General features: G+C 47.1%; 1 protein-coding gene across 2 annotated transcripts in view; it reads right to left on the minus strand.

Moving 5' to 3' along the window:
* The window catches only part of VPS33B (VPS33B late endosome and lysosome associated), a 691,895-nt gene that overhangs the window by 11,797 nt on the left and 655,323 nt on the right, over nt 1–24,775 (minus strand). For both annotated transcript variants that reach the window (XM_069222652.1, XM_069222653.1), the window contains one exon: nt 1,488–1,604. In XM_069222652.1, coding sequence (XP_069078753.1) covers nt 1,488–1,604 — 117 coding nt within the window. The remainder of the gene's footprint in view (nt 1–1,487; nt 1,605–24,775) is intronic.

Genomic DNA, 24,775 nt, shown 5'->3' on the forward strand with positions numbered 1-24,775 from the left:
CCATGGTGGACGGTAGGCGCAAAACTACACAGTGTCCAAAACTGCTTCAATTAAAGGAAACATTTGAGAAGGAGTCAGGCGCACCTCCTTGAATGAAAAGGGTTTGCCTTTGTCTGGAGTTCAGTCATGACTGGCAGGGGTGAGCCCACCTTCAACAGTCAGTCATCGAGGCAGGGGAAGGCTGGGACCACCCCGATCCGAAGACGAGCAACCACCACCACCATCACTTTTGTAAACACCTGAGGGGACATGCTGAGGGCACAGGGAAGCACAGTGAACTGGAAATGCTCCCGGCCCACTGTGAACCACAGGTAACCTCTGTGGGCCCACAGCACGGGGACATGAAAAAACCACCCTGCAGGTCCCATGTCACCATCCAGTCTCCGGGATACAGAACAGACAGGAACTGAGCAAGAGTGAGCATTTTGAACCAGTCTTTCGTAAGGAAGTCTTTAAGAGGACGCAGGTATAGAATAGGGCAGAGACCTCAGTTATTTTTAGTAGCAGACTTCTGGTGTCACAACTATCTCAATATCTCCTTTGGCCACAAGAGCCTGCGCTTCCTGATGCAACAAGGACAGGTGGTCCTCAGATAGCTGTGGAACAGACTGTGGCATAAGGTGGGGTTTTGAGGAATGAATGGGGTAACCCTGCCAAACAATCTGTGACAATCACCTGTCTGAGGTGACAGTCTGTCACTCTGGAAAGAAGTTCCGGATTCTGCCACCCACTAGATGGCGGTGTGGTGAGGAGGGCGCACTAAAAAGGTTTGAGGGGCAGCAGTGGGAGGGATGGAGAACTAGGCAATACTTTGCTCCTGGTGTCCGCGAGGTCTATAGGAGCCTCAGCTGCGGCCATGAAAAGTCTGGGGAGCCTGCTGGCCTTTTGGGTATGGCAAGTACTGGTGGGGCTGAGGTCCCCTACTATAGCCATGGCAGGTACAAAAGGAGGAATGTGATTGCCGATGGGCAATAGTCAACCACAAGGAGCACATAGTGACCATGCTATCCTTAACTTAACAGGTGAGAGTCATCACAGGGCATGTCCATGAGGCTCACCTGGACAACTCTCCAAAAGCCCGTGGACCGTAACCAGGTGTGCTACCTAAGAGCAACTGTGTAATCCATTGCTCTGCCAATGGAGTCAGTGGTGTCCAAACCACACCTTAATGACAAATTGCGCTGTGTGGCTTGTGTGAGGGTTACCCTGTTCCAGTAAAAAAAAGGTCTGTTTCTCCATGTAAACTGCTTTGGAAATGATGTGTATGAAACTGACGGTACTGCATAAAGATGTTTACCCATGCTTGTTCAGGTTGTCTGAACAATTGTCACTTTATGGAGCGTTAAGAACATTGACAAACCCCAATCCATACAAAACTAGAGAACTGGGACTAGTAAAATATTTTGATCTGGCTTTTCATTTGTCCATTTGGCTGTACATATACATTTTAGATTCAAATTCTGCAGTTATTTCCTTCTTAGGTTTACCTTTCTCTTTCCCCAAGAATCTTAAAGCAGAAATTTCTGAAAATGTACATCCTCCAAGAAAAACTACCAGAATGAGTCTCTGAGAGTCTGAGGAGGAACTGTCCTCTGAAACTGGATCTGAAATGAACAAAGCAGAATGTATTGTAAAACATATATCTTACATACAGAAATACACCAGATGGCCACAAAATAATAGTACAATAGATAATACTATTAAGAGTACCGTCACATTTGGTCCTCTGCCTCCAGTCCTTTACTGATTTAGGAGATGGAGGACCTTGTGCTCAATTTTCTGTATGACTACACTTCATATCATTCTAGAACAGTTTGTGATTGATAGTTCATTCTCATTGAGAAACCACAGAATATCCTACCATATATTACTTCTCAGGCTGTCTTATTAGAGTTGCAGATGCTTCTCAGTTAACCAGTTCTCTTTTGCTTTATTATTAAACCATTAGGCATAAGTGGGGATCTCAGCTTTAGCCAGCCAAGGACAACAATCATTTGACAATCAAGATAGGAAACTTCTGTAGCATTGTGTGTGTGTATGTATGTACGTACGTACGTATATATATATATATATATATGTGTGTGTGTGTGTGTATGTGTATATTATTTTATATATATATCTATATATATATATATATCTATATATATTGTTTTCCAATTAAAAAGCCAAAGGTTACAGGGACATTATAGTTAGGATCTGAATTTACTCGCACAAAACCACATAAATTCAACAGTTATAGTTAGATGTATTTCAAGTAACTATAACTCGCGGCCTAATTCAGAACCTAACAATAACGTTCCTGCAACCTTTGGTTTCTTAAGTGAATTTCTAAGGCTTTTTTTAATTCTATTTCCTAACTATAACGTCCCTATAACCTTTGCTTTTTTCAGTGAATTTCTATGTGTTTTTTTTAAAGTACAGTAATTTTTATTACTATATGTTGATCCAACCACTGCTGCACGTGGCCGGGGGTTGGTGGCAGGGCTTGACGTGCAGTCAGGCCCTGCAGCCAACTCCCCATAACAACCCAAACCCACGCTGTGCACAGCCTTTGGTCATGCATAGCGGAGTTGGTTGCTGAGCTTCTTTCTGGGTGTGAGAATAGGTATGAGAGGGTATCTTTGGGTGAGAGTGTCTGTCTGGGTGTGAGAGTGTCTGATTGCACTCCAATAGATGAAAGATGCATTCACCTACACAAAGGATTTCAGATCATTTTTAAAATTGGAATTGCTGAGTAAGGACACTTGCTTTGCCTTCCCCAAGCCCGGGAGTAAGGATCGTTTGTCCTTTCCAGAAGTTTAGCTTCAATTGGTGCACCTGCTACGTTTACATCGGTAAGTGCTTTTTTAATTACCGTGAAATGAGCCTCAAGGCTAGAACAGAAGCTCACCTGCTCGTTTATCCAACAAGAGTCCACAGTTTGCACAAAATCTATATCCAACTGGAGAACTTTCTACTGGTTAAGTAGTAAGGGCTACCTCGTTCAGCGAATGTCCAGAGTGGGGTGCCATACGGCCCACCTCTCCTGGCCGATTTCAGTCCCAGGGACCCCACCCCCCAGGGCCCACTATAAATTCCATGGGGGTGGTGACACAGGCTTCCTTCCACGCCCCAATTTTGGCCCTAGGGACCCCACCACCGGGGCTTGGTCATCTGTCCTGGGTGACCTGCAGGGCACCCAGTGTGCACCAGGGACCGCGGGGCAGCCTTAAGACCCCCACGGTCCCAAGCGGCTCCCTAGCTCCTGTGGGAGGCAGTATTGCTGTCGCAGACAGGGAGCTGCTAAAGATGCAGCTCCCTGTCTGGGAGCAATTGTTTCCTGCAGGTATCTCTGCAGGCAGGGAAAGAGAGGAAGCCTCCACTCCTAGCAAGTGAGAGCTGTTTGACAGCTCTGGCTTGCTGGGAGCGGAGTGTTTGCTCTGACTTGGCAGAAGCTGTCAAAGCTCCAGCCAAGTCAGAGCAAACAGCTATGTCCTGGAGGTGTATACCCCGGGACACAGTAGGAGCCGGCCCTGGGAGGGGTGGTCCCAAGTGCCATTATTGGCACCTCAATGGGTCCCCCGCATTTATTTCATCATGTGCCCCGTAGGTAGCAGTTCCCATGTCTGCGGGGGACGGGGGATGCATGAGCCACCCCTCGTTAATTTAATCTTTCGCCCCAGAGAAGTGGCAAATCCCCAGGGCTATGGGGGAGGCCAAAGAGGCCTCTCCTATATCGAATTTTTGTTTTGCCCAGGGGAGGTGGTGGTCCACGGGGTGGGGGGGCTTTGGTCCCCACACATATTTGTCTCTGTTCCCCCTGGGGAGGTGGTGGTCCCCGGGGCTAAAACAAGTCCTAGGAGTGGACCCCCATGTGCCCCTCTCCTTTTTAAAGCCCCCAATACCTCTGGGATCTGGCCCACCCAGGAGCAAAATAAAAAGAACAGGGTGGGAGACTGCCTCTTTTTTTTTCAAAAGGTCAGGGAAAACCACAGATCCAGATTTTCCTGACATTTAAAAAAAAAAAAAGCTTTTTAGCCCTGGCGGGGTCCGTAAGTGACCCTACCCTGGCCCCTTTTCTTTTTATATACTTTTTTCTGGGACTCGGCGGAAGACAAGTCCTAAGATAGCTGCCACCACTTTGTAGTTGAAGTGTTGGCAGCTAATAAGATATCAGCACGGGAACAGCTGGATCTGAGGAGGATCTGCAGCCTCAGATATATATATTTTTTGCCCTTTAATATCTCTAAATCCACTGAAAAAAAACAAAGGTTAAAGTAACATTACATTCAGGTGAATTTGTCAATAACATTAATTTTTTTAATTAAAAAAAGCACAGAAATTCAATAGTTATCCCATGCACTGCTTATGATCTCACATATGACATCACTTGGCATGTTCTATGAAATCATTTATCACATCACTGATGACATCATCCAATGTATGTGTTAGTTTGTTTTATAGTTTTTACGGTGGCGGGTAATCACCATAATACTTTCCTACCTAATTTTGTACAGCCGGTGTCTAGCTAATTGGTTTAAGTGTTTATAAAACACATAGGCCCTCATTCGGACCTTGGCGGGCGGCGGAGGCCGCCCGCCAAAGTCCCGCCGTCAAAATACCGCACCGCAGCCCAGGGGAAAACGACCTTCCCACCATGAAGCCGGCTCGTAATCGAGCCGGCGGAGTGGGAAGGTGCGACGGGTGCTACTGCACCCGTCGCGTATTTCACTGTCTGCTATGCAGACAGTGAAATACTAGCGGGCCCTCTTACGGGGGCCCCTGCAGTGCCCATGCCATTGGCATGGGCACTGCAGGGGCCCCCAGGGGCCCCGCGACCCCCCCTACCGCTATCCGGTTCCCGGCGGGAGAACCGCCGGGAACTGGATGGCGGTAGGGGGGGTCGGAATCCCCTCGGCGGCGCAGCTAGCTGCGCCGCCTTGGAGGATTCCAATGGGCGGCGGTACACTGGCGGGAGACCGCCAGTGTTGCCGGTCCGATCAAGGATTTACCGCCGCGGTCGGAATGGCCATTGGAGCACCGCCGGCTTGTCGGCGGTGCTCCCGCGGTCCACCAACCCGGCGGTCATTGACCGCCGCGGTTGGAATGAGGGCCATATTCTCCTAATGCCCCATAGGTGTGTAGAGGTATTGAACATGTTATTAATCTTTGTATTAAAGAGTAAAAGTGTATGCAGGTGACAGTTGACTTGTGTTCATAATCTTCCAAACAAGTTTTTTGGTACTGCAGAAAAAGTTTCCAGCAGGGCAAAGATTCTACATACTACATAATAAGTACTGTAGGCAGCCTTGATTTATTAGTTTAGTTTAGTTTAATAGATTTATAAAGCGAATGGCTACCCGAAGGCCTCCCAGCGCTAAAAGAGGACGAGGGCAGTACATTTATGCTGAAAAAGTAAAGTCTTCAGCACGGGGTTCTTTTAGTATAACAAGGGATGGATCAATGGTGCATCAATTGTGACACCAGATCCGTTGTGGTCCTCAATTGGAGGCGGGCTATCAGTTAGCTATGGTACTGCAAAGGGTCTGGAAAACAGGGGGGGGGGGAAGGAATTTCTTTTACGGACTAGGTGGTCTCACACACTATATAGTGTCATGCTTCATCATATGACCACCTAGCCCCACCCAGGTAGGTCAGTGCCACCTGGGAGGACTCAACCTCACTGTTGAAGGAACAAGAGGGAGTTTGTAAATTAATTCTGATTCTGGAAATAGAGGGATCCAGCTAAACTAAGGAATGAAAACACCTAAACAGATAACTGTGTGTGTATTTAATAAAAGGTTCTGTTTGGTGTGGTTAAAAAATGGAGATTGGGACACCTCTGTGAGAACAAGGACTCACAGGGTCACCTATCTAGGAGGAAGGAGCCGACATGTTTCTGCCCTCAGTAATGAGCTCTGGAAAGTCTTGGGGCATTCATCAGGGCGAAGGATCCCTGCTACTCACGCTAAGGATATGAAAAAGTGAGTAAAAAGAGAAGGGGCCTACCTTGCCAGGAAACTACCTGGGAGGGGGCCTATGGGAAGTAAAACAGACCGACAATGAGAGTAGCATTGTGACACAGCACTGCACAGCAAACCACAGCACACGTGAAGCAGATAATCATGCAGCAAACAGAATTACAGGGTGCACAAAACATTCATCACATATAATTTATGGACAAAATCACAACTAGGTAGTGGACAGTATTACTAGGACGGTATGTAGGAAGTTCTTACCCTGTCCCTAGAGGCTACTGGCCTCTGGTGTCCAGGAGAGGGAGTGTCCCCTTATAGTCAGACACTAAGGTTCAAAAGAAGGGGGAGGAAGGGGAGAACGTGGAGATAAAAAATAAAATTAGAAACCAAAGGGAAATGACCTGCCTCTAGAGATCAAAAGGCGAGGCCCCTTGGTGGAAGGACACCTGCTTGGTTCCATAACACAAAAAAGCGCATGACCCAGAAAGGAAGGGGGGATGGTAGAAAAAAGGACGAAAAGATCAGATAGAAGGAGAAAAAGGAAAGGAGAAAAGAAAGAACAGTTAAAAGAAAAGGAAAAAAGGAAAAAGAAACAGAAGATGACTGAAGAAAAAGGAAATAAAGGAAGAGAAAAGAGAGGAAAAAGAAAAAGAAAAAAGAAAGAAAGGAGAGGAAACAGGAGAGAAATAGGTTAAGGAGGAAAAAAGGAAAGAGAAAGGAATGAAAGAGTAGGAAGCACATTGAAATCTTATCTGTGTTGTCCAGTGGTTGCCAGATCATTCACTGCATCAAAGGTGGGCGCTCACTGTGCGCCCAAACCGTCCTCTCCCTGTACCGCTTGGATGAAGTGGTCTGGGAGAGACGGGTTAATATAGTGATAATCGCCAGGGTGGATTGTAAACAGGTGGAGGCAATCACCGCCGCAGCCCGTGGTCCAAACGATAATTGGATGTGGGACCCGGAAGAGGAGCTTCCATTGCGGTCGGCCGGTTCGTTGTCTCCGCCGTGCCGCGGGTGCCCACGTCAGGAAGTGACATAGGCCCAGCGGGGGACGCCGGGAAACGTAGTTCCCCAGCAGCCGCAGGGAACGCCGGGGAACAAGTCTGCCCGGCGGCCCGAGGCCTACAAAAATGAAGTGAATATAAGGAAAGGAAATAAAATAAAATATTAAAATAAAATAAAATAAAAAGGGGGAAGGGGGGAATGGAGAGTGAAGGGGAAGGCATCAGAAGGGCCAAATGGAGGATGGGGGGTGAGTGGGGAGGCCAGGAAAGAGGGGGGGCGAGAAAACGTAATAAAGGAAGGAAAGAGGGATGGGAGAAAAGAGAATGAAGAAGGGGCGGGGGAAGAAAGGGAAGGGGCCGAGGGGGGACAAAAAGAGGGAAAAAGAAAAAGAAGAAAGAAAAGGGAAAAAAAGAGGGGGGGAAGGAGGAGGGGAAGAGAGGTTGTTATGGTTACGGGGTTAAGATGGGAGGGGTAATGGGGGAAAAAAAGAAAGGAGGGGGCTAGAGAAGGAAAAAACAAACGAAAGTAAGGAGGGGGGAGAAAAAGAGGAAGGTGGAAGGGAAGGAGCCAGGATGAATCGGTGAAGGGGGAAAGGAGACACAGTGGGGGAGGTAGGGCAGGGCAGGACGAAGGGGGAGAGAAAAAAGAAAAGAAAAATATAAAAGAAAGAAAAGGGGGGAGATACGGGGCGAGGGAAGGGTAGGATGGGGGAGAAAGGGAAAGGAAAAGGGGGGTAAAATGTGCAACAGAAGTGGATGTGGAGGGAACACGAAAAGGCAACGAGGGCAAGAACAGAGGGAGAAGACAGGGGTGGCAGAAAGACCAACTTGGTTCAGTAGGCAACTAGCGGAGGACCTAATTGTGGAGAGAGAACCAGGGTATCTCATCGTTCAGACCAGCAGTATCTGTGTGCAACCTTCACACCCAGCGTTGTTCGGCCCGAAACAGTTTTTATGACATGTTGGGGGAAGTTGCTCGAGGACCGTCCAGGACATGTAGTCCGGAGAGTGGTTCTTTAAAAAGAAGTGACTGGTCAATTTGGTGGCATAGCGTTTACACCAGATCGTGCTTCTCTGTTCGCAGATTCTAGTACTGACATTTCTGGTGGTCATACCCACGTATTTGCGTTGGCAGGGACATTTGATCAAGTAAACCACATTCTTGCTATTACAGTTCGTAAGATATTTTTGTACCCATGGGGTTTTGAGGTCGAGGTTAATGGTGGTGAACTCTGCAGATCACAGAGGCCTGGTAGGGGTACCCAGGTAGATGGCACTAAACATTTGATATCGCTATATGCCAACAACCTCTTAATGTACATGTCCAATATGGCTGCTCATGTACCGTTTATGTTCCATCTTCTACATGAGCATGGCGAGTGCTCCAGACTACAGGTAAATCTAGCTAAGACCTGTGTCTTCCCAATACTACCTGGCTTAAACAGACTGGGGACTTTACTGCTAGAAATCAGCTCAGCCCCTTCGACGTTTCGATATCTGGTTATCCAAGTTTACCACACCCTAGAGGACATGCGAGAAGACAACATGGGAGTAGTGCTGCACTCATTGAAGGGGTGTGTAGCCTTATGGCGCTCCCCCTGGCTCCCAATTGTGGCAAAAATAGCTTTAGCTAAGATGATTATGCTGCCCCGGCTGCTTTATTACTTTACCAGTCTTCTGGCTTGGCTTCCAGTCTTGTGGTTTAGACATTTGGATTCAATGCTGAGAGAGACTGGGATGGACAGCAGCACAGGGTGTCCTTAGATGGTCCATTCTGGAGGGAGGTCTGGGAGTGTCAGAGTGTGAGTTGTACTATCTGGCAGCCTAGCTACAATGGATTACACTCTGGCTGAATGGCACAAACCTGGCTGAGCTGCAACACGTTAGGACCGTGCCTCACCAAGGAGCACTCCTAGCTCAATTATTATGGTGAATACCAGGGATGGGGCAGCGTGCTCTTGGAGACAACGCTTTGATGTTGTGGGTGCAGTGGGTGGAGGACCCAGGAATGCCTGTTGTATTCCCCCTCGTTGCCTCTGATGGGGCTTCCCCACGGTGACCCCCCCCCCCCACACCTTCTCAGCGGCACAGCTAGCGACGCGTACAGGGGTGGGATTGGGGATGGTTTGTGACTGTTACGAAGCCTCCATACTGATGCCTTTGGAGGTCCTGGATGAGACTCATGACTTGCCTTCAGGGCAGTTTGCCACTCATGAAGCAACGACCCAGTGCTTTGTGGCCGCCAGGGGTCCTGGAAGGAGGAAACCCCAGACCATAATGTATTGCATTTACTGCTGATCCTGGGAAAGGGGAGACATCTGGTTAAATGGCTGTATGGCACCCTCAATGAGATGGTGCAGAAAAACTTGAGCTCCCTCCGGCAAAAGTGGAATCATGGATTTGGCTTTCAAATTTGCCAAGCAGCAGATTGCCATGGCTTTGAAATCGGCTACTAGACCAGTGATAACAAGATGGGAAGCAACTATTAAGGACTGGGCTTGGGCACTCCTAGGGGACGAGGCGCAGGGTATAAGTAGACGACCAAAAGCCCCACTGTGGACGGAAGTGCTAGATGCATTTGAAAACCCTGGGGGACATGCTTACTCGTCTTTGGAACAATCAGGGTCTGGGAATGAGAGCCGAATGGCTGACTCAGTACATACATGCGGGCATGGCTGCAGACATGGATGGGCAATAGCATCAGAGTGATTGGTGGCTGTGGGCTTCCAAGAATCACAGCCAAGGTATGCTACAGTTTGCATGTTGAGTGTGTCTACACCATATATTCTGTTCTCTTAGGTTGAATGGAAGGGGGCCTCACCCCCGACTGCCTCTCCTCCCCATACATTTTCTTGCATAGATTACTGGATGATACCCCACTTAGAACCCAGTTTGCATTAGAGTTATTTTAATGTTTATACACTACTATATGTACACAGCACGTTTGATTACTCCCCCCTGTAGCTCTTGTGAACTGTAGATGGTTGGGTATGGAGGCGTGTGGGAGGCTCATATGAATAATGTAATGAGAACCTGCTCTTCGAAATTGCATGACTGACGTCTTTAAAATACCACTCCATGTCTGGGCATGATGACAAAGATGACAATATTTTTTATGCTCCGATTTGTACATGTGTGGTGTTGTGAAATACTAATAAAAATAATTAAAAAAAATAACAAGTTTTTAAAGTAGATACAAGATACGAATCTATTTATTTTTGTACCGTATGTTTACGCTTCAAACACCTGTTACATGATTGTATTAATCTTGCATTTAATGTTTAATCCTTCATTTACTGTTGCTTTGGGTAGGCCACTATCTTAATGTCACTGAAGCAACACCTTCTCAAATACCATTAAGTCAAAAAAGTAATGTGACTTCATCAACGGCTGAATGTTGGGATGATGTCTCTTTCACTACCTGTGGCATTTTGGTGAATCGACACCAGCAGTGGTTCTGCATGTTTAGGCTAGGTGCAGAGGTCGTGAGTGAGTGTGGTAACTCCAAATACAAATGGACACCTCGGGTCCTGTTGGTGAGGTTTATTTTGAGGACCTCCATTATTCCTTGCGCGTAGAACAAGGCTCGCCTCTAACTCCAGAGTATTAAGTGTGCGGTCCTCTTAAGCCTCTCCAACCAATCCTATCAGGAGGTGATAAAAGTAATGGAGTGATCTGGCCTGTTACATGTTGTATTCCACATATCTAATGAAGTACAAGTAGCCCTGTTGGGTAGGGTCGAGTAGCCCAAGGGAAGTTCCAGGTCTCTAGGGTTTGAGAATTCTTTAGTTTTTCCACACATGGGGCTCAATGATGTCGCTGGGTCAAGCCGATCATATTTTATATGTCATTGCTTGAGGGGCAGCCTAAGATCCAAAAACGATTTCCATTTTGAGTTACTTTCAAACGAGTGATCAGCAAAGATTTGTTATCATGTAACCTTAAACTCTCACTGCCATAATAATCTGATCAGCCTGTTGGTGACATTGGAAAAACACCACGACATGGTGTGGGGATGGAGCATTGTTAGTGGCATGGTGTCTTACCTTACGCACTCTTTAGATTTCAAGAATGGAGTAAAGGCATAACCAGTAGATTAAGATGCATCATTGTTAGGAAGTCTATCATGTCCTTTTCAGCACTGTCAGGTATTTCACAGAAGCAAGGACTGTCACGTCGGCTCCTGTTTCCCAGCTCAACAATGTGCCTAGGTAGGGGTCCACAAGTCCCTACCTAGTGCCCGTAGAATGGTCCTCTGCCTCACCCCGTCTTGTTTCGCACTGAAGGTACCTCAACAGCTCATACAAGCGTTTCTCCATACTAACGTTTGCAGGATGGTGTCTTTAATAAGCTGTCGCTCTTCTTCATCCTTCCTAAGTAGATGCGACCAACGGGTGAGGGGATGACTGTAGTGTGCACTGCACAGCCTACCACCAGCTGCTAGGTAAACACCTGCATGCTTTGCATGATAAAATGACCTTCATATCGCCTTGGCTACAAGTAATGCTGTAGCTTTGGCTTTAATATCGGGTTACTTGACCCTATCAAGGTTCCGCTTATTAAGTGTACGATTACAATAATTATTTTGCTATCACCAGGCGAAATGTAATTTGACAATGCAATACAGGGAGCACAGGAGATTGCACGCCCACATTAAACTCAACGCTTAAAAAACATTTTTGTGTCAAAAAATACATAACTGTAACAGGATGATGAGCACATAGCTTCACCTTCCCACTTCACCACTCAAACTGTTGTGTCAGCAACTCATTCTGCTCTGAACGCCAAGTTTCATCATGCAGAAACACTAACTGTACTCGACTATGCTTCACTTGTAACTCTGCTTCACTAGTCGCTTTCACTGTACTGCATGTCCTCTGACGCGCTGCTCATTCTGTCGTGGCTAGCCATCTCTCTCCGCTGCACCATATTTCTGCATCATCCGCACACCACACTCTACAGTACCCCTCGTTCTACTACACGTGCATCTTTCGCTATTCTAACACCCCATTCTGCTGCCTCTCAGCCTTTCTCTAATTTACGTATCCAACCACCATTGACTCACTCTCACATGAACCACTCGCGCTTCTACACAACCACATTAGCAAATTCAACTGCCCCATGCTATACACTGTGGTGGTGGGCGTGCAACATGTGAATGGAACTATAACAAGTCAATGGACGAAGAGGGCTGACCGAAAGCCACCGTATTTACAAATAAAAAAGTATATAATTTTTTTTTTTTAGCAAACCTGAGGCTGGCGACTCAGCTAAAGTGGTGTCTACGACAGGCTTAAAAACAGATCGGATTGACTGCGCCAAAGACTGATTTTATTGTAGTTTACTGAGAATTTCCAAGGCCTGCACTGGCCTCCTCAAAAGCAATAGACTGGCAGACACAAATCGCTAGTAGTAGATTCTGGTGCTTTAAAAGCTGGAATCAGCTGCTTAAATATGCAGGTGTTGCAAATATGTATTCCTTCTTTTCTACAAAAGTCTAACATTTGGCTTAAAAATACCGTTTAGATATACATTTTATAAAATCACGTCTGACATGCCATCAGAAACAGAATGATCTCATGCTGTGCATGTTACTTTTGATATATGATACAATTCAGCGAAGAGAGCAGTGTAAAGCATCCAATAGCTCCTGGTTTTCAGCACTGGGTTGTATGGAGGGAGGCCCAAACTGCCGCTTTACAAATGTCAACCACTGGTACGCCCCTAGCTAAGTTAGAAATGGAAGACTTAGCTCTAGTGGAATGAGCTCTAATACCTTCAGGTGGTTCTTTGTTAGCCATGGCATAGCAGATCATTATACATAGGATGATCCACCTGGACAATATCCTCTTGTGCAAAGCCTTTCCATTCATTTTGCCTATGTAGCCGACAAACAATTGACTGTCCAGCCAGAGATCATGCATCCTGTCAATATGGAAGCTCACAGCCCTTTTAGGGTCCAAGCGATGAAGCCTTTCCTCCTCCTTAGAAGGATGAGAGGAGGTAGGGTGGGGAATTAAGAAGGGTGATAAACTGGCCCCAGTGGAAGGGAGGCACCACCATTGACAGCAAAACTGCCCTGGTTCTCAACACTATCTTATCTGCATAGAAAGTGGTGAAAGGAGGCTTAACTCTAAGGGCCTGCAATTCGCTGGTCCACCTAGCAGACATTACTGCCACCAGGAAAACAGTCTTAAAAGTAAGTAACCTCAAAGGACAACTCTGTAAAGGTTAAAAAGGAAAACCCATTAAAAAAGTAGGAACTGAATTAAGATCCCACTCAGGCATTATAAACACAGTGGGAGGATATCTATTAGCAAGTCCCTTAATGAACCTGTTATGATTTCCTTCTAGTGTTATGGCAACAGAACCTGGATATGTAATAAAGAACTCTAAGTGCCCAGGGTTCTGTGAACAGTCAGTTGATGATTTGCATGGATTAAGGCTGCCTGCTTCGTTTGGTGGTTTAGCAATAAACGTCTTCTTTTACTTTCATGGCAGAGTCTACTTGTAACAGAACCTTAACACGGACCTGGTACAGCCAGCGTTTGAACAACAACTTACAGTATGGGTTGGGGGAGTTTACAGAATTCTCCTCTCCAGCTTTTTTAAGGTATTTAAGAGGGAAGCTTGACGACTGAGGTTAGACAGAACTCTTTCAGGAATTCCCGTTGTGGGTAGTTCTCTCTTTTTGCGGTCATTTGCATTCACGGCTTGCAGCTGGCAAAGAGATGATGTCTACGTCACGCCCCATGGTGAGGCATTTTTAATTCTTATTCTCATCTTTGTGTTGTGCATGTATATATGAAATCACTATACACGTATATATTATCCATGGTTGCATTATTGTATTGTCTTTGTTTGTTTGTTTCTATGATCATTATTATTCTATTGTTGTGATTATTTTCATAAGTGTAATTGGGTTGCTGCATTTGACCTAAAGGCTTTCCCTGCACGAACCTTGAGAAGTGACTTAATAAATTCATTACTCAGACTAAGAGTGCTGCATTGTTGGCATTCCTTTCATTTTGTCTTTTCTCAGTCTGAAGTACAGGAAAACACTTTGACGTAGTCGAAAAGGGGGGGGGGAGTTTGAAAAGTGTAAGATTTAAAAGTGAAATATGTTTGGCAAGAAGTCAAAAGCAGCATCGCAAACCATTTCTAAAAGTGCATGTGAGATTCCAGAGTAGATCAAAGAACCTTATAATGTTTCGGTGAATGAGTGGTCTTGTTTTTCAGGGCTTTCTGGGTCCTGGATGAATGCATTGGGCATGCAGAGCCCCAAAATGTTCTTCTATGTTAAAATAGGTACATTTTGAACAAAATGGTGATTTATCTATTCTAGGCAGAAGGGGGTGGATACTGCTCTCTGCCTATAGAGAAATGCATGAAAAATGCAAACAGTTAGAACAGGAGAATAAGCAATTAGAAAGGCAGCTTGTTGACACAAAAAATACTGTAAGTATGCTGTCTTGTCAGAATAAGCTATTGCAAGATAAGGCTGATACCTATCAGTTTGTGGCAGAGAAAGCTGCTGTTTAAAGTTGCGCAGAACAATTCTCAGAAACGCAGAGGTAAATGAAATCAGAAAAAAGTTCATTTAGCAATTGCCAATGCAGGATAAGATTGGAATCCAGATTTATGGGACACAAATGTATGATATTATGGTTTGATTTAAACAGAAAAGTGGGGAAGCACTGCTTACGTGGATGGTAAGGTTATTTGACACAGGTGCTTCAGGGGTGACAGATTCAGGAGATTCAAGGAAGTTTTGTACTCTTAGCACTGACCCCCTGGAACAAGAACAATTCAGTAGTTATGGGAATCAAGGAGCGACCAATTTATTACAATCGGTCACAACACTGGGATGTAATCAAAAATACCATACTGAATTAGACTGGCCGCCAAATGATAAGCCTTGGTTCACATTGAGAGATGCCATGCAAAGAATTAAGGAAGAAAGTATGAAAACTGCTATTCTATTAGATGAAGCTCACAATCTGTTAGAGGCTCCAGTGACCATTTCAGTACAAAATAAAATAACTCTTCTTGCTCCTCCAGCTTACAAGCAAGTAATAATGACTTTCCTAATTAATCAGACAGGGCAGAGAATAAAGGACGTGATGGAGGCAGTTCGCGAGCTAGGAGAACTGGGAGATTGGAGTAAACCAGAGACAGCCTTGATGTCTGAGGGTTGCACAGTTAACAACTGAGAATTTAGGAGAGACATGTTTATAGCATTACTGAAGGATGGTGTCAGCAAGAAGCAGTTGACGAAATAGATAACAAAAGCCTTTGGGAGATGTACCATTAAAGAGGCCTGGACCGAAAAGAAGGTAGCAGGCAGGTTCTCAAGCAAGATAATAAGCGTGCAACTCAGAGTCAGCCACAGAAGCCGGAGGATGGAAAGGAAAGGAAGAAAAATGTTTCTTCACAAGGGAAAGAGGAGGATGGTTGGGACAGCGTGGTGTTAAATCTTGAAAGCAGGGAGGGAGTAGAGCCTGATCGCAATATGAAAACATATATCCAGACCTAGACAAACATTGGCAGGTTTAAATCAAATTAGGAAACAGGCCAAACTCCGGTACAGATAAAAGATCATATGTTAATTTAGAACTACATTGGAAACACAAAAATGTGCAAAGAGTCAGAGCATTATTTGGCACCAGAGTGGAGGCCTCTTTAATTTATGGCAATCCCAAAAAAATTTACCAGTCAGCACATCATCATCACAGAGTTAGGTGGAAAACAAACTCCTGCTTTGCAGACTATGGTTGAAATGAAAATAGGAAAATAGCGAAAAGAGAATATACTGTTTTGATTGTGCCCCTTCTGGAATATATACTGGGAACTGACATATTAAAAGGAATGACTTTGTATTTGGATGATGGTTGTTATCAATTTGGATCAAAAAGATACATTTCAGTGGCAGCCATGAGGGAAGGTCAACTGAAGATACCCCCAGTGAAGGTGGCCCCAGCAACTAAGGTAATACACCTAAAACAATACCGCACTCCAGGAGGACATGATGAAAAGTAAAACCATACACAAATTGATTGAGGCTGGTATGATAGCTCCAACCACCTCTAAATGGAACAACCCCCTTGGGCCCGTTTGTCAACCTGAAGGGCGTAATAGAATGAAGGTCGATTACCGCGGGCTGAATAAACATACACCCCCTTTGACAGCCGCGGTCCTAGACACCATCACTTTGATTGAAAGAATATGGAAGCATGCAGGGACCTGGTATGCAACCATTGATATTGCCAATGCTTTCTTTTCTATATCATTGGCCCTTGAAATTCAGGAGCAATCAGTTTCTCATGGAATGGCAGAGAATTCTGTATGCTAAGGCTCCCCCAAGGGTATATACATAGCCCCACCATCTGGTGACAGAGCACCTGGATGAAATATCTATCATTCCAGGAGTGCAACTGACCAATTACATTGGTGATGTGATGCTTCAGGGAGAGACACAAGAACAGGTGAAGACTCAGTTGGAGCAGACTGGAACTCTTGTGGAGTAAAGGGTGGATGATTAATCCAGACAAGACACGGGACCCTCTCAAAATTTGAAGTTTCTAGGGATTCAGTGGAATCAGGGACATAGAGAGGTGTTACCACAGGCAAAACATAAGATTTTAGAGTTTGCCACTCCCCGCACTAAGCAGGAGACAGAGCGATTCATTGCATTGTTTGGTTTTTGGAGACAGCATACTCAGATTCTAGCCCCTTTGTATAAAGTGACATGAAAGAAGCATGAGTTTGAATGGGGTGAGCAGCAACAATGTGCGTTTGATTTGGCAAAGGAGGCGATTCAACAGGCTTTAGATTTATGGCCAGTACGGGATGGAGATACTGAGTTGCAAGTAACCATTCAGGGGCAATATACAAATTGGAGCATGTGGCAAAAACGTACAAGTTACTTACCTTCGGTAGCGAAATATCTGGTAGAGACATATTCTAGTTGAAGATTCCTTTCCTTCAAATTTCCCCCTGGTATCAGACTGGATCCAGAGATTTTACTTCGAGCAATACCCTTGCGCCTCAGCAGGTGACGTCGGTCAACTCAGTGGGTGTCGTTAGCTTTGTAGTTGCCGTGATGAGGTCAGAAGTAGTATATAGATGGCGCCTTCGCGCAGTGACGTCAGTTTCTTTTAACAACTTACCATGCCAAAGCGCAGAGCCGCTAAGAAAACTGAGATTGGTGCGCCAGAGCTAAACTGAAAGGGGAATCCCTGTCCCTAGAAATCATTTCCAAAGCGGGGAGGATGGGTGGGCGGTAAGGAATCTGCAACTAGAATATGTCTCGACCAGATATTTCATTACCGAAGGTAAGTAATTTGTACATCTGATAGAGACTTCTAGTTGCAGATTCCTTACCTTACAATAGATACCCAAGCAATGCCATCCTCGGTGGTGGGCTGCAACCCAAGATCATAGTAGGAAGTTCTGCAGGACCGAACTGCCAAAGTAGCCATCCCGACAAACCTGACTGTCCAGACAGTAGTGTTTAGCAAACATGTGCAGGGACGCCAAAGTAGCTGCCTGGCAGATATCCAGGACAGGAACTCTGCGTGCTAACGCAGTGGAAGCATCAGTTGCTCTGGTGGAATGAGCAAGCAAGCCCTCAGGAGGTTGCTTCTTGGGCAAAGCTTAGCACATTTTGATGCAAAGGAGCACTCATCGAGAGATGGTACGCTTTTGCACCTCCTTCCCTTTTTTCGCACCCACATACCCAAAAAAGAGTTGATCGTCCACCCGGAAATCTTTAGTACGATTAAGGCAGAACGCCAATGCTCTTTTTGGGTCCAGATGGTGGAGTCTCTCCTCCTTATGGGAAGGATGTGGGGGGGTGTAGAAAGTAGGCAGAGTGATGGACTGGCCTACATGAAAAGGTGTAACAACGTTAGGAAGGAGGGAAGCCTTAGTGTGCAACACTACTTTGTCAGGGTGCACAGACAAGTATGGAGGTTTTTGAGGAAAGGACCTGAAGCTCACTCACCCTGCGAGCAGAGGTGATAGCAACAAGAAAGACAGTTTTGAAGGTGAGGAGCCGCAAGGAACAATTATGCATTGGCTCAAAGGGAGTAAACATCAAATAAATAAGGACAAGATTGAGGTCCCACTGAGGCATGATAAATGGAGTGGGAGGAAATAAATGGGTGAGTCCTTTTAGGAATCTACTCATAATAGGAGATTTAAAAAACGAGGGCTGATCAGGTAACCTAAGGAAGGCCGAAATGGCAGATAAATACCCTTTAGGGGTGCCCAAAGCAGAGTCCTGCTGGGCCAAAGAAAGAATGAACAGAAGAACCTCGGATAGAGGGGCGGAAAGGGGATCAACAGATTTGTTGGTACACTATGCCACAAATTTATTCCAACGACAGGCGTATACAGTTTTGGTTGAGGTATGCCAAGATAACATTGCAGACTTCGGGTGGAAGATCAAAAGTCGTCAACTGTCGCCGCTCAATCTCCACGCATGAAGGCGGAGGTTGGAAAGGTTCAGGTGAAGAACCGTCCCCTGTTGCTGCAATAGAAGATCCGCCCGAAGAGGCAGTCTGAGTGGAGGATCAATGGACATGCTCAATAGTTCTGGATACCAGACTCTCCGTGCCCAGTGTGGAGCCACCAAGATGACTTGGGTCGGGTCGTTCCTGATCTTATGGAGAACTCTGGGCAGAAGAGGTATAGGCGGAAAGATGTAAAGGAGGCCAGAGTTCCACTCAAGACAAAAAGCGTCTCCGAGCGAGTGCTGCCTTGGAACTCCAATGTGCAAAACAGTTGACATTGCACATTCTCTGCGGAGGCAAACAGATCTAACCAAGGCTCTCCTCACTGCGGAAAGAGACCTTGCGCCACCTCCAGATGGAAATGCCATTCGTGATCGGCTGTGCATTGTTGGCTGAGTTTGTCCACTCTGGCGTTGAGGGAACCCGCCAGATGTTGGACCATCAGTGTAATGCCCTGATGTTCCAGACATGTCCAGAGGCGTAGTGCCTCCCGACAAAGGGTCCAGGACACTACTCGGCCCTGTTTGTTGCAGTACCACATGGCTGTAGTATTGTCCATGAACACCTGCACCACTTTCCCTTTGAGAAAGAGAAGGAATGCTTTCAACGCAAGCCTGATCGCCAGGAGCTCCAGACAATTGATATGGAGCCCAGACTCCACCGGAGAGCAGAGCCCTCTGATCTCCAGTTCTCCCATGTGGCCGCCCCAACCCAGAAGTGACACATCTGTCACTATAGAGATATCTGGTTGGGGAAGGGAGAAGGATCTGCCGTGGACCCAATGCGGATTCGAAAGACACCACTGCAGGTCTTTTGCAGTCCCCTCCTAGATGTCGGAGAGATTCCCCTGATGCTGCGCCCACTGGAACTTCAGGTCCCACTGCTGAGCCGCAAATGCCATCTGGCATCTGGCATGTGTTTCTAGCAGGATGCAGGAGGCCATGAGGCCCAGCAGCCTCAGAGTCTGTCTCACCGAAACCCAAGACTGAGGCCAAAAGATTGGAATTATAGCCTGAATGTCTTGGACTCGCCTTCCGGGAGGATAAGCCCAAAACTGCACTGTGTTCAGATCAGCTCCGATGAAAGGGAGCGCATGAGAGCGAGTCAGGTGTGACTTCGGCACGTTTATAGTGAACCCCAGCGCGTGCAGGAGGTTCGCCGTAGTCTGAAGGTGGAAGACGACTTCCTGGGGCGAGTCTGCCTTCAACAGCCAGTCGTCGAGGTAGGGGAAGACTAAGACCCCTAACCTGCGCAGATGAGCTGCAACCACCGCCATCACTTTCGTGAACATCCGAGGGGCGCTGGTAAGGCCGAAGGAGAGCAGGGTAAACCGAAAGTGCTCGTGACCTACCACGAATCGTAGGTAAAGTCTGTGGGCAGGCAGGATGGGGATGTGGAAATAAGCGTCCTGCAAGTACAACGCTACTATCCAGTCTCCTGGGTCCAAGGCAGACAGAACCTGAGCTAGGGTGAGCATTTTGAATTTCTCCTTCTTGAGGAAGTAATTTAGGTCCTGAAGGTCTAGGGAAGAACATAAGCCCTTGTCCTTTTTTGGTATAAGGAAGTAGCGGGAATGACAACCACAACCTACTTCGGGCACAGGGCCCTTTTCTATAGCTCCCTTGGCCAGGAGAGCTGTGACTTCCTGGCGGAGAAGTGCCAAATGATCCCCTGGAAGGTGACTGAAGGATGGAGGCATGGTTGGTGGAGCAGATTAGAAAGGGAGGGAGTAGTCCTTTCGAACTATCTGCAAAACCCACCTGTCCGTGGTGATTTTTTCCCAGTAGGGCAGGGGATGGCGAATCCAGCCACCAACTGGACGGGAGTGAGGGGACTGACTAGGAGGGTTTGGTGGCTGCAGCGGGGGCAAAGGTGGACTGGGCAGACCTCTGGTTCCCTGTCCAACGGCCACGTGGGATCCCGCGTCTCCGGCCACGCAGAGGCTAAACAGCATGGGTGGCACGATGGCTGGGTGGAGGACGCAACAGGGAGCCCCTTTCGTGGCCACAAAAGGGGCGAAAAGTGGACTGTGGGGCAGAGGAAAGACCAAGGGACTGAGCCGTAGCCCGGGAATCCTTGAATCTCTCCAAGGCCATGTCCGCTTTGTTTCCGAAGAGATGTGAGCCATCAAAGGGCATATTCATGAGTGACTGTTGGACATTCCCAGAAAAACCAAAGTACGCAACCAAGCGTGGCGTCGTAAGGCCACCGTCGTAGCAACCAATCTGCACAGAAAGTCGTTTGTGTCCAACCCACAACGGATTGTGAACTTTGCCACATCTCTCACAGCTTGGGAGACGATAGCACGCGCCTCCTCCAGTATCTGCGGCAGGACTTGCGCAACCGGATCCACAAAGAGTGGGAATAGCGGCCCAAAAGGCATGCAGTGATCACAGACCCCAGCGTGAGACTGGAGGAAGAAATAACTTCTTGCCAAACTGTTCCAGTCTTTTGGATTCCCTGTCCGGAGGTGCAGAAGGGAATGCGCCAGAAGAAGAGGAAGTCTGGACAACAAGACTCTCAGGCGTGGGGTGTTGGGACAGGAATTTAGGGTCGTTTGGAGCGGGCAGATGGCAGTGCGTTATAGTCCTATTCACAGGAGCCCCTGTGTTGAGTTTGGACAAGGTACCCAAAAGGACATCGGTGAGGGCTTCATTAAATGGCAAAAGGGGTTCTGAAGTAGAAGCCCCAGGCTGAAGCACCTCCGTCAGGAGATTAGACCTGACCTCAACAGTGGGAATCTCAAGACCAAGGACCTCAGCTGCCCTACTGACCACCATACCATAAGTCGCTCCCTCCGCCGTAGCCACGGTAGGAGCAGACAGCATGCCAGCGTCAGGAGAAGCATCCAGACCACTGGCGTCGCCCAAATCCTGAGCCCAGTCCAAAGATTGGTCATCTTGGTATTCATAAGGGTCCATGGACCCCTCCAATCCCTCCCCATAGTCGTATCCATAAGAAATAGGGTCTGAATCCGACCTGGGGCGAATAGGCCCCATTGAAGACAAAGGCGGGTTCAGCTGACGCCGCTCTGACTCTGAGTCATCGGGGATAAGAATCAGGTCGATGTGGATAGTGGGCACTACCGACGTCGGGAGTGTCAACAATCGCTGGTGCGGATTCACGTGCGGATCCGGAGGTGACCTCGGTAGCCTGAGCCAAAGCCGCCGGCGCGGAATCCAAAGGCCCCTCATCCGAACCCCTTGGGTCCGAAGGCGCCCTATCGGGGTCGGTCCACCCAAAAATTAGGCGCATGGCCTCATAAAACTCTTTAAGTTGGGCACGGGTCGCTCCGGCTCCGGGAAACCCAGGGAAGCGGAGAGCCGACCCAGATGCAGGCTCCGAGGATGGAGGCCTTGTGCGTGGATGCTCCTTCCGCGTCACGTCAGCTGAGCGACGGGGAGAAGTCGGAGAGTGATGGGATCTCTTTGACTTCTTCTTACCTTGACCCGAGGATTTGGAAGAAGACGAGTGGTGATGGCTCTGCGACCGCTCTCGAGACCTTCCTCTCGATCGAGACCGGGACTTACACGGAGTCAAGTGCCGGGCCGCCATGAGCTTTAGGGACCACCCCCTCAAAGCCTTCAGGTGCATGGCCGGGCACTCGGAGCACGACTTCGGGTCGTGGTCGCGCTCGAGACACCACAAACAAACCCGATGAGGATCCATCACCGACATCATACGATGACAGTCCTCACACGGCTTGAAACCAGTCTTCGGGGACATCCTAGACGCAGCAAATTTGTCACAAAAACTCAACAAAATGGTTGGAAGTCGGTCAAAAAGAGACCAGGGTAGCTCTTCTCCGGATCAGCGCGTGGCGCGGAAAGAAAAGAACAGACGTCACTGCGTGAAGGCGGCCTCTATATACTAATCCTGATGTCAGCACAGTGACTACGATGCCAACAATGCCCGCGGAGTCGACCAACGCCACCTACCAATGCGCAAGGGTATTGCTCAAAGAAAAATCTCTGGATCCAGTCTGACGCCTGGGGGAAATTCTAAGGTAAGGAATCTACAATAGAAGTCTCTATCAGGTAGCGAAGAACGAGGGTGCCCCTGGGTTTCCGGAGTAAAAAGTTACCTGATGCTGGGGAGCTATACACTCCCTTTGGGAAACAGTTACTTGCATGATACTGGTCTCTAGTAGATACTGAGCAAATGGCCCTAGGTGTCGTAATGTGATTTTGAGACCTGAGATTCCAATAATGCAGTGGGTGATGAGTTCACCTAAAACACACCAAACAGGACATGCACAAGAAGCTAGTATCATACAATGGAAATGGTACATACAGGACAGGGCCCTAGTGGGATCAGCAGGCACAGCAGCTCTACATGAACAGGTGTCACAAGCCCCCGTGCAGGGTGAGGAGAGGGTGCAGGAGGTACCACAGATAAAAGAGTCACCAGTGAGATGGGGTAAGCCATTTGAATCCTTGTCCCCCGAGGATAGGAAGCATGTATGGTCTACCGATGTTTCAGACAAATATGTGGGGGCCAAGCGACACTGGAAAGCAGTTTCATATCATCAAGTCACCAAAAAGCTGTTGACCACTACAGGAGAAGGGAAGAGTAGTCAATATGCAAAATTGTACGCTGTGTATCAGGTATTAAAACAAGAATTGCCTGAAACTTGTCACATTTATACAGATTCTTGGTCCACCGCCAATGGGTTAGCCACCTGACTTCCCACATGGCAAGCACATAACTGGCAAATACATTCAAAGGAGATGTGGGGGCAAAGAATTGTGGCAGGAAATTTGAGAAATACTAGAGCAAAGTACCATTACTGTGTATGATGTAGATGCCCACTGTCCCACCGATTCACAAGAATGTTGGTTTAATTCCCTTGCAGATGACAAATCCAAAATTTCAGAGGCAGCGACACCGAATTCTGACTTGGTGGGGATGGCTAAATGGGCGCACCAAAAATGTGGACACCTGGGAGACAAAGCCACTTACAGGTGGGCAGCGATTAGAGGGATGCACATTCCCCTAGACTTGATAAAAACTGTAATCATGCAATGTCCTATTTGTCAACACACACAACAGAAATCTGTCCAGCAAACTGTCAGAGGTCAGTTGAGGAGAGGGAAGTTACCAGGACAGATATGGCAAATTTACTACTTTGGCCCACTACCGACTAGTCGCACCTGTCAACACGCTTGCACAGTAGTGGAGACCTATTCTGATTACCTGATTGCTGTCCCCTGTAAACGTGCCACTCAGTATAATACAAACAAAACTCTGGACCTGTTGATGTTATATTATGGAGTCCCACCCGAGGTCCAGAGTGACAATGGGTCACACTTTAAAGGAAAATTTGTACAAGATTACTGTGTACAACACAACATTAAAAGGATTTATCACATTTCATATTATCCACAAGCCTCAGGAGTGATTTAGAGAATGAACGGCTTGCTGAAAGCCCAATTACGAAAATGGTCAGATGGAACTTTTAAAAACTGGAGAGAGCATTTAAATAAAGCCCTCCAAATTTTGAAGAACAGACCACTAACAAATGCTGAGACTCCCTTGATGAGGATGTTAACCTCCGCATTACAGATACAACCTCATGTGGCAACCAACACTGTTATGTATTGGGAAATAAAACAAGGAGACTTAGCTCCTTACAGAGCCACACCAGAATCTGTAGGTCTTGACCTACATGCTTTCAAAGCTTACACCTTGAAACCAAGAGAATGACACTCTTTGAAGCAGGTGTTGGAATACAGATTCCCCAGGAGCATTTCAGATTGATTGCTCCCAGATCTGGGTTGGCACTCAACGGTATTCAGGTCTTAGGGGGTGTGATTGATGCAGACTACCAAGGAGAAATTAGGATTATCCTCTTGAATAGTGGAGACACTGATTAGATGCTACAAACAGGAGAAAGAATTGCACAGATTGTAATTATCGCTGTGTATGGAGAAATACTGAGAAAGGGGACTGCCCCAGCCCTTTTTACAGTACGTGAGGAGGGAGGTTTTGGTTCAAATGACAAAAGTCCTGGTGCTAAGCTATGGGTAGAGTCCCCAAATTGTCCTCCTGAACCAGCAGAAATCATTGCCAAAGGGAAGGACAATGTCCTTCTGGTTATGAAGCCCGGTAGAGAGAGGTGGGAGTATGTACCAGCTGACAAATATTATTTGTGAGAATGATCATACTTGTCTCTTTTACAGATCATACTACAAATTGCCTGTCGCTGACTGTGCTGTGTGGTCATCTTTCGGGGGGGAGGAGGGGGGTTGTAGGGTCAAGAGGGACCAAAACCCCCCAACTCCAAAATGATTGATCG

This window comes from Pleurodeles waltl, chromosome 3_1 (assembly GCF_031143425.1).
Source record: "Pleurodeles waltl isolate 20211129_DDA chromosome 3_1, aPleWal1.hap1.20221129, whole genome shotgun sequence".
In the NCBI taxonomy this organism is placed as follows: Eukaryota; Metazoa; Chordata; class Amphibia; order Caudata; family Salamandridae; genus Pleurodeles; species Pleurodeles waltl.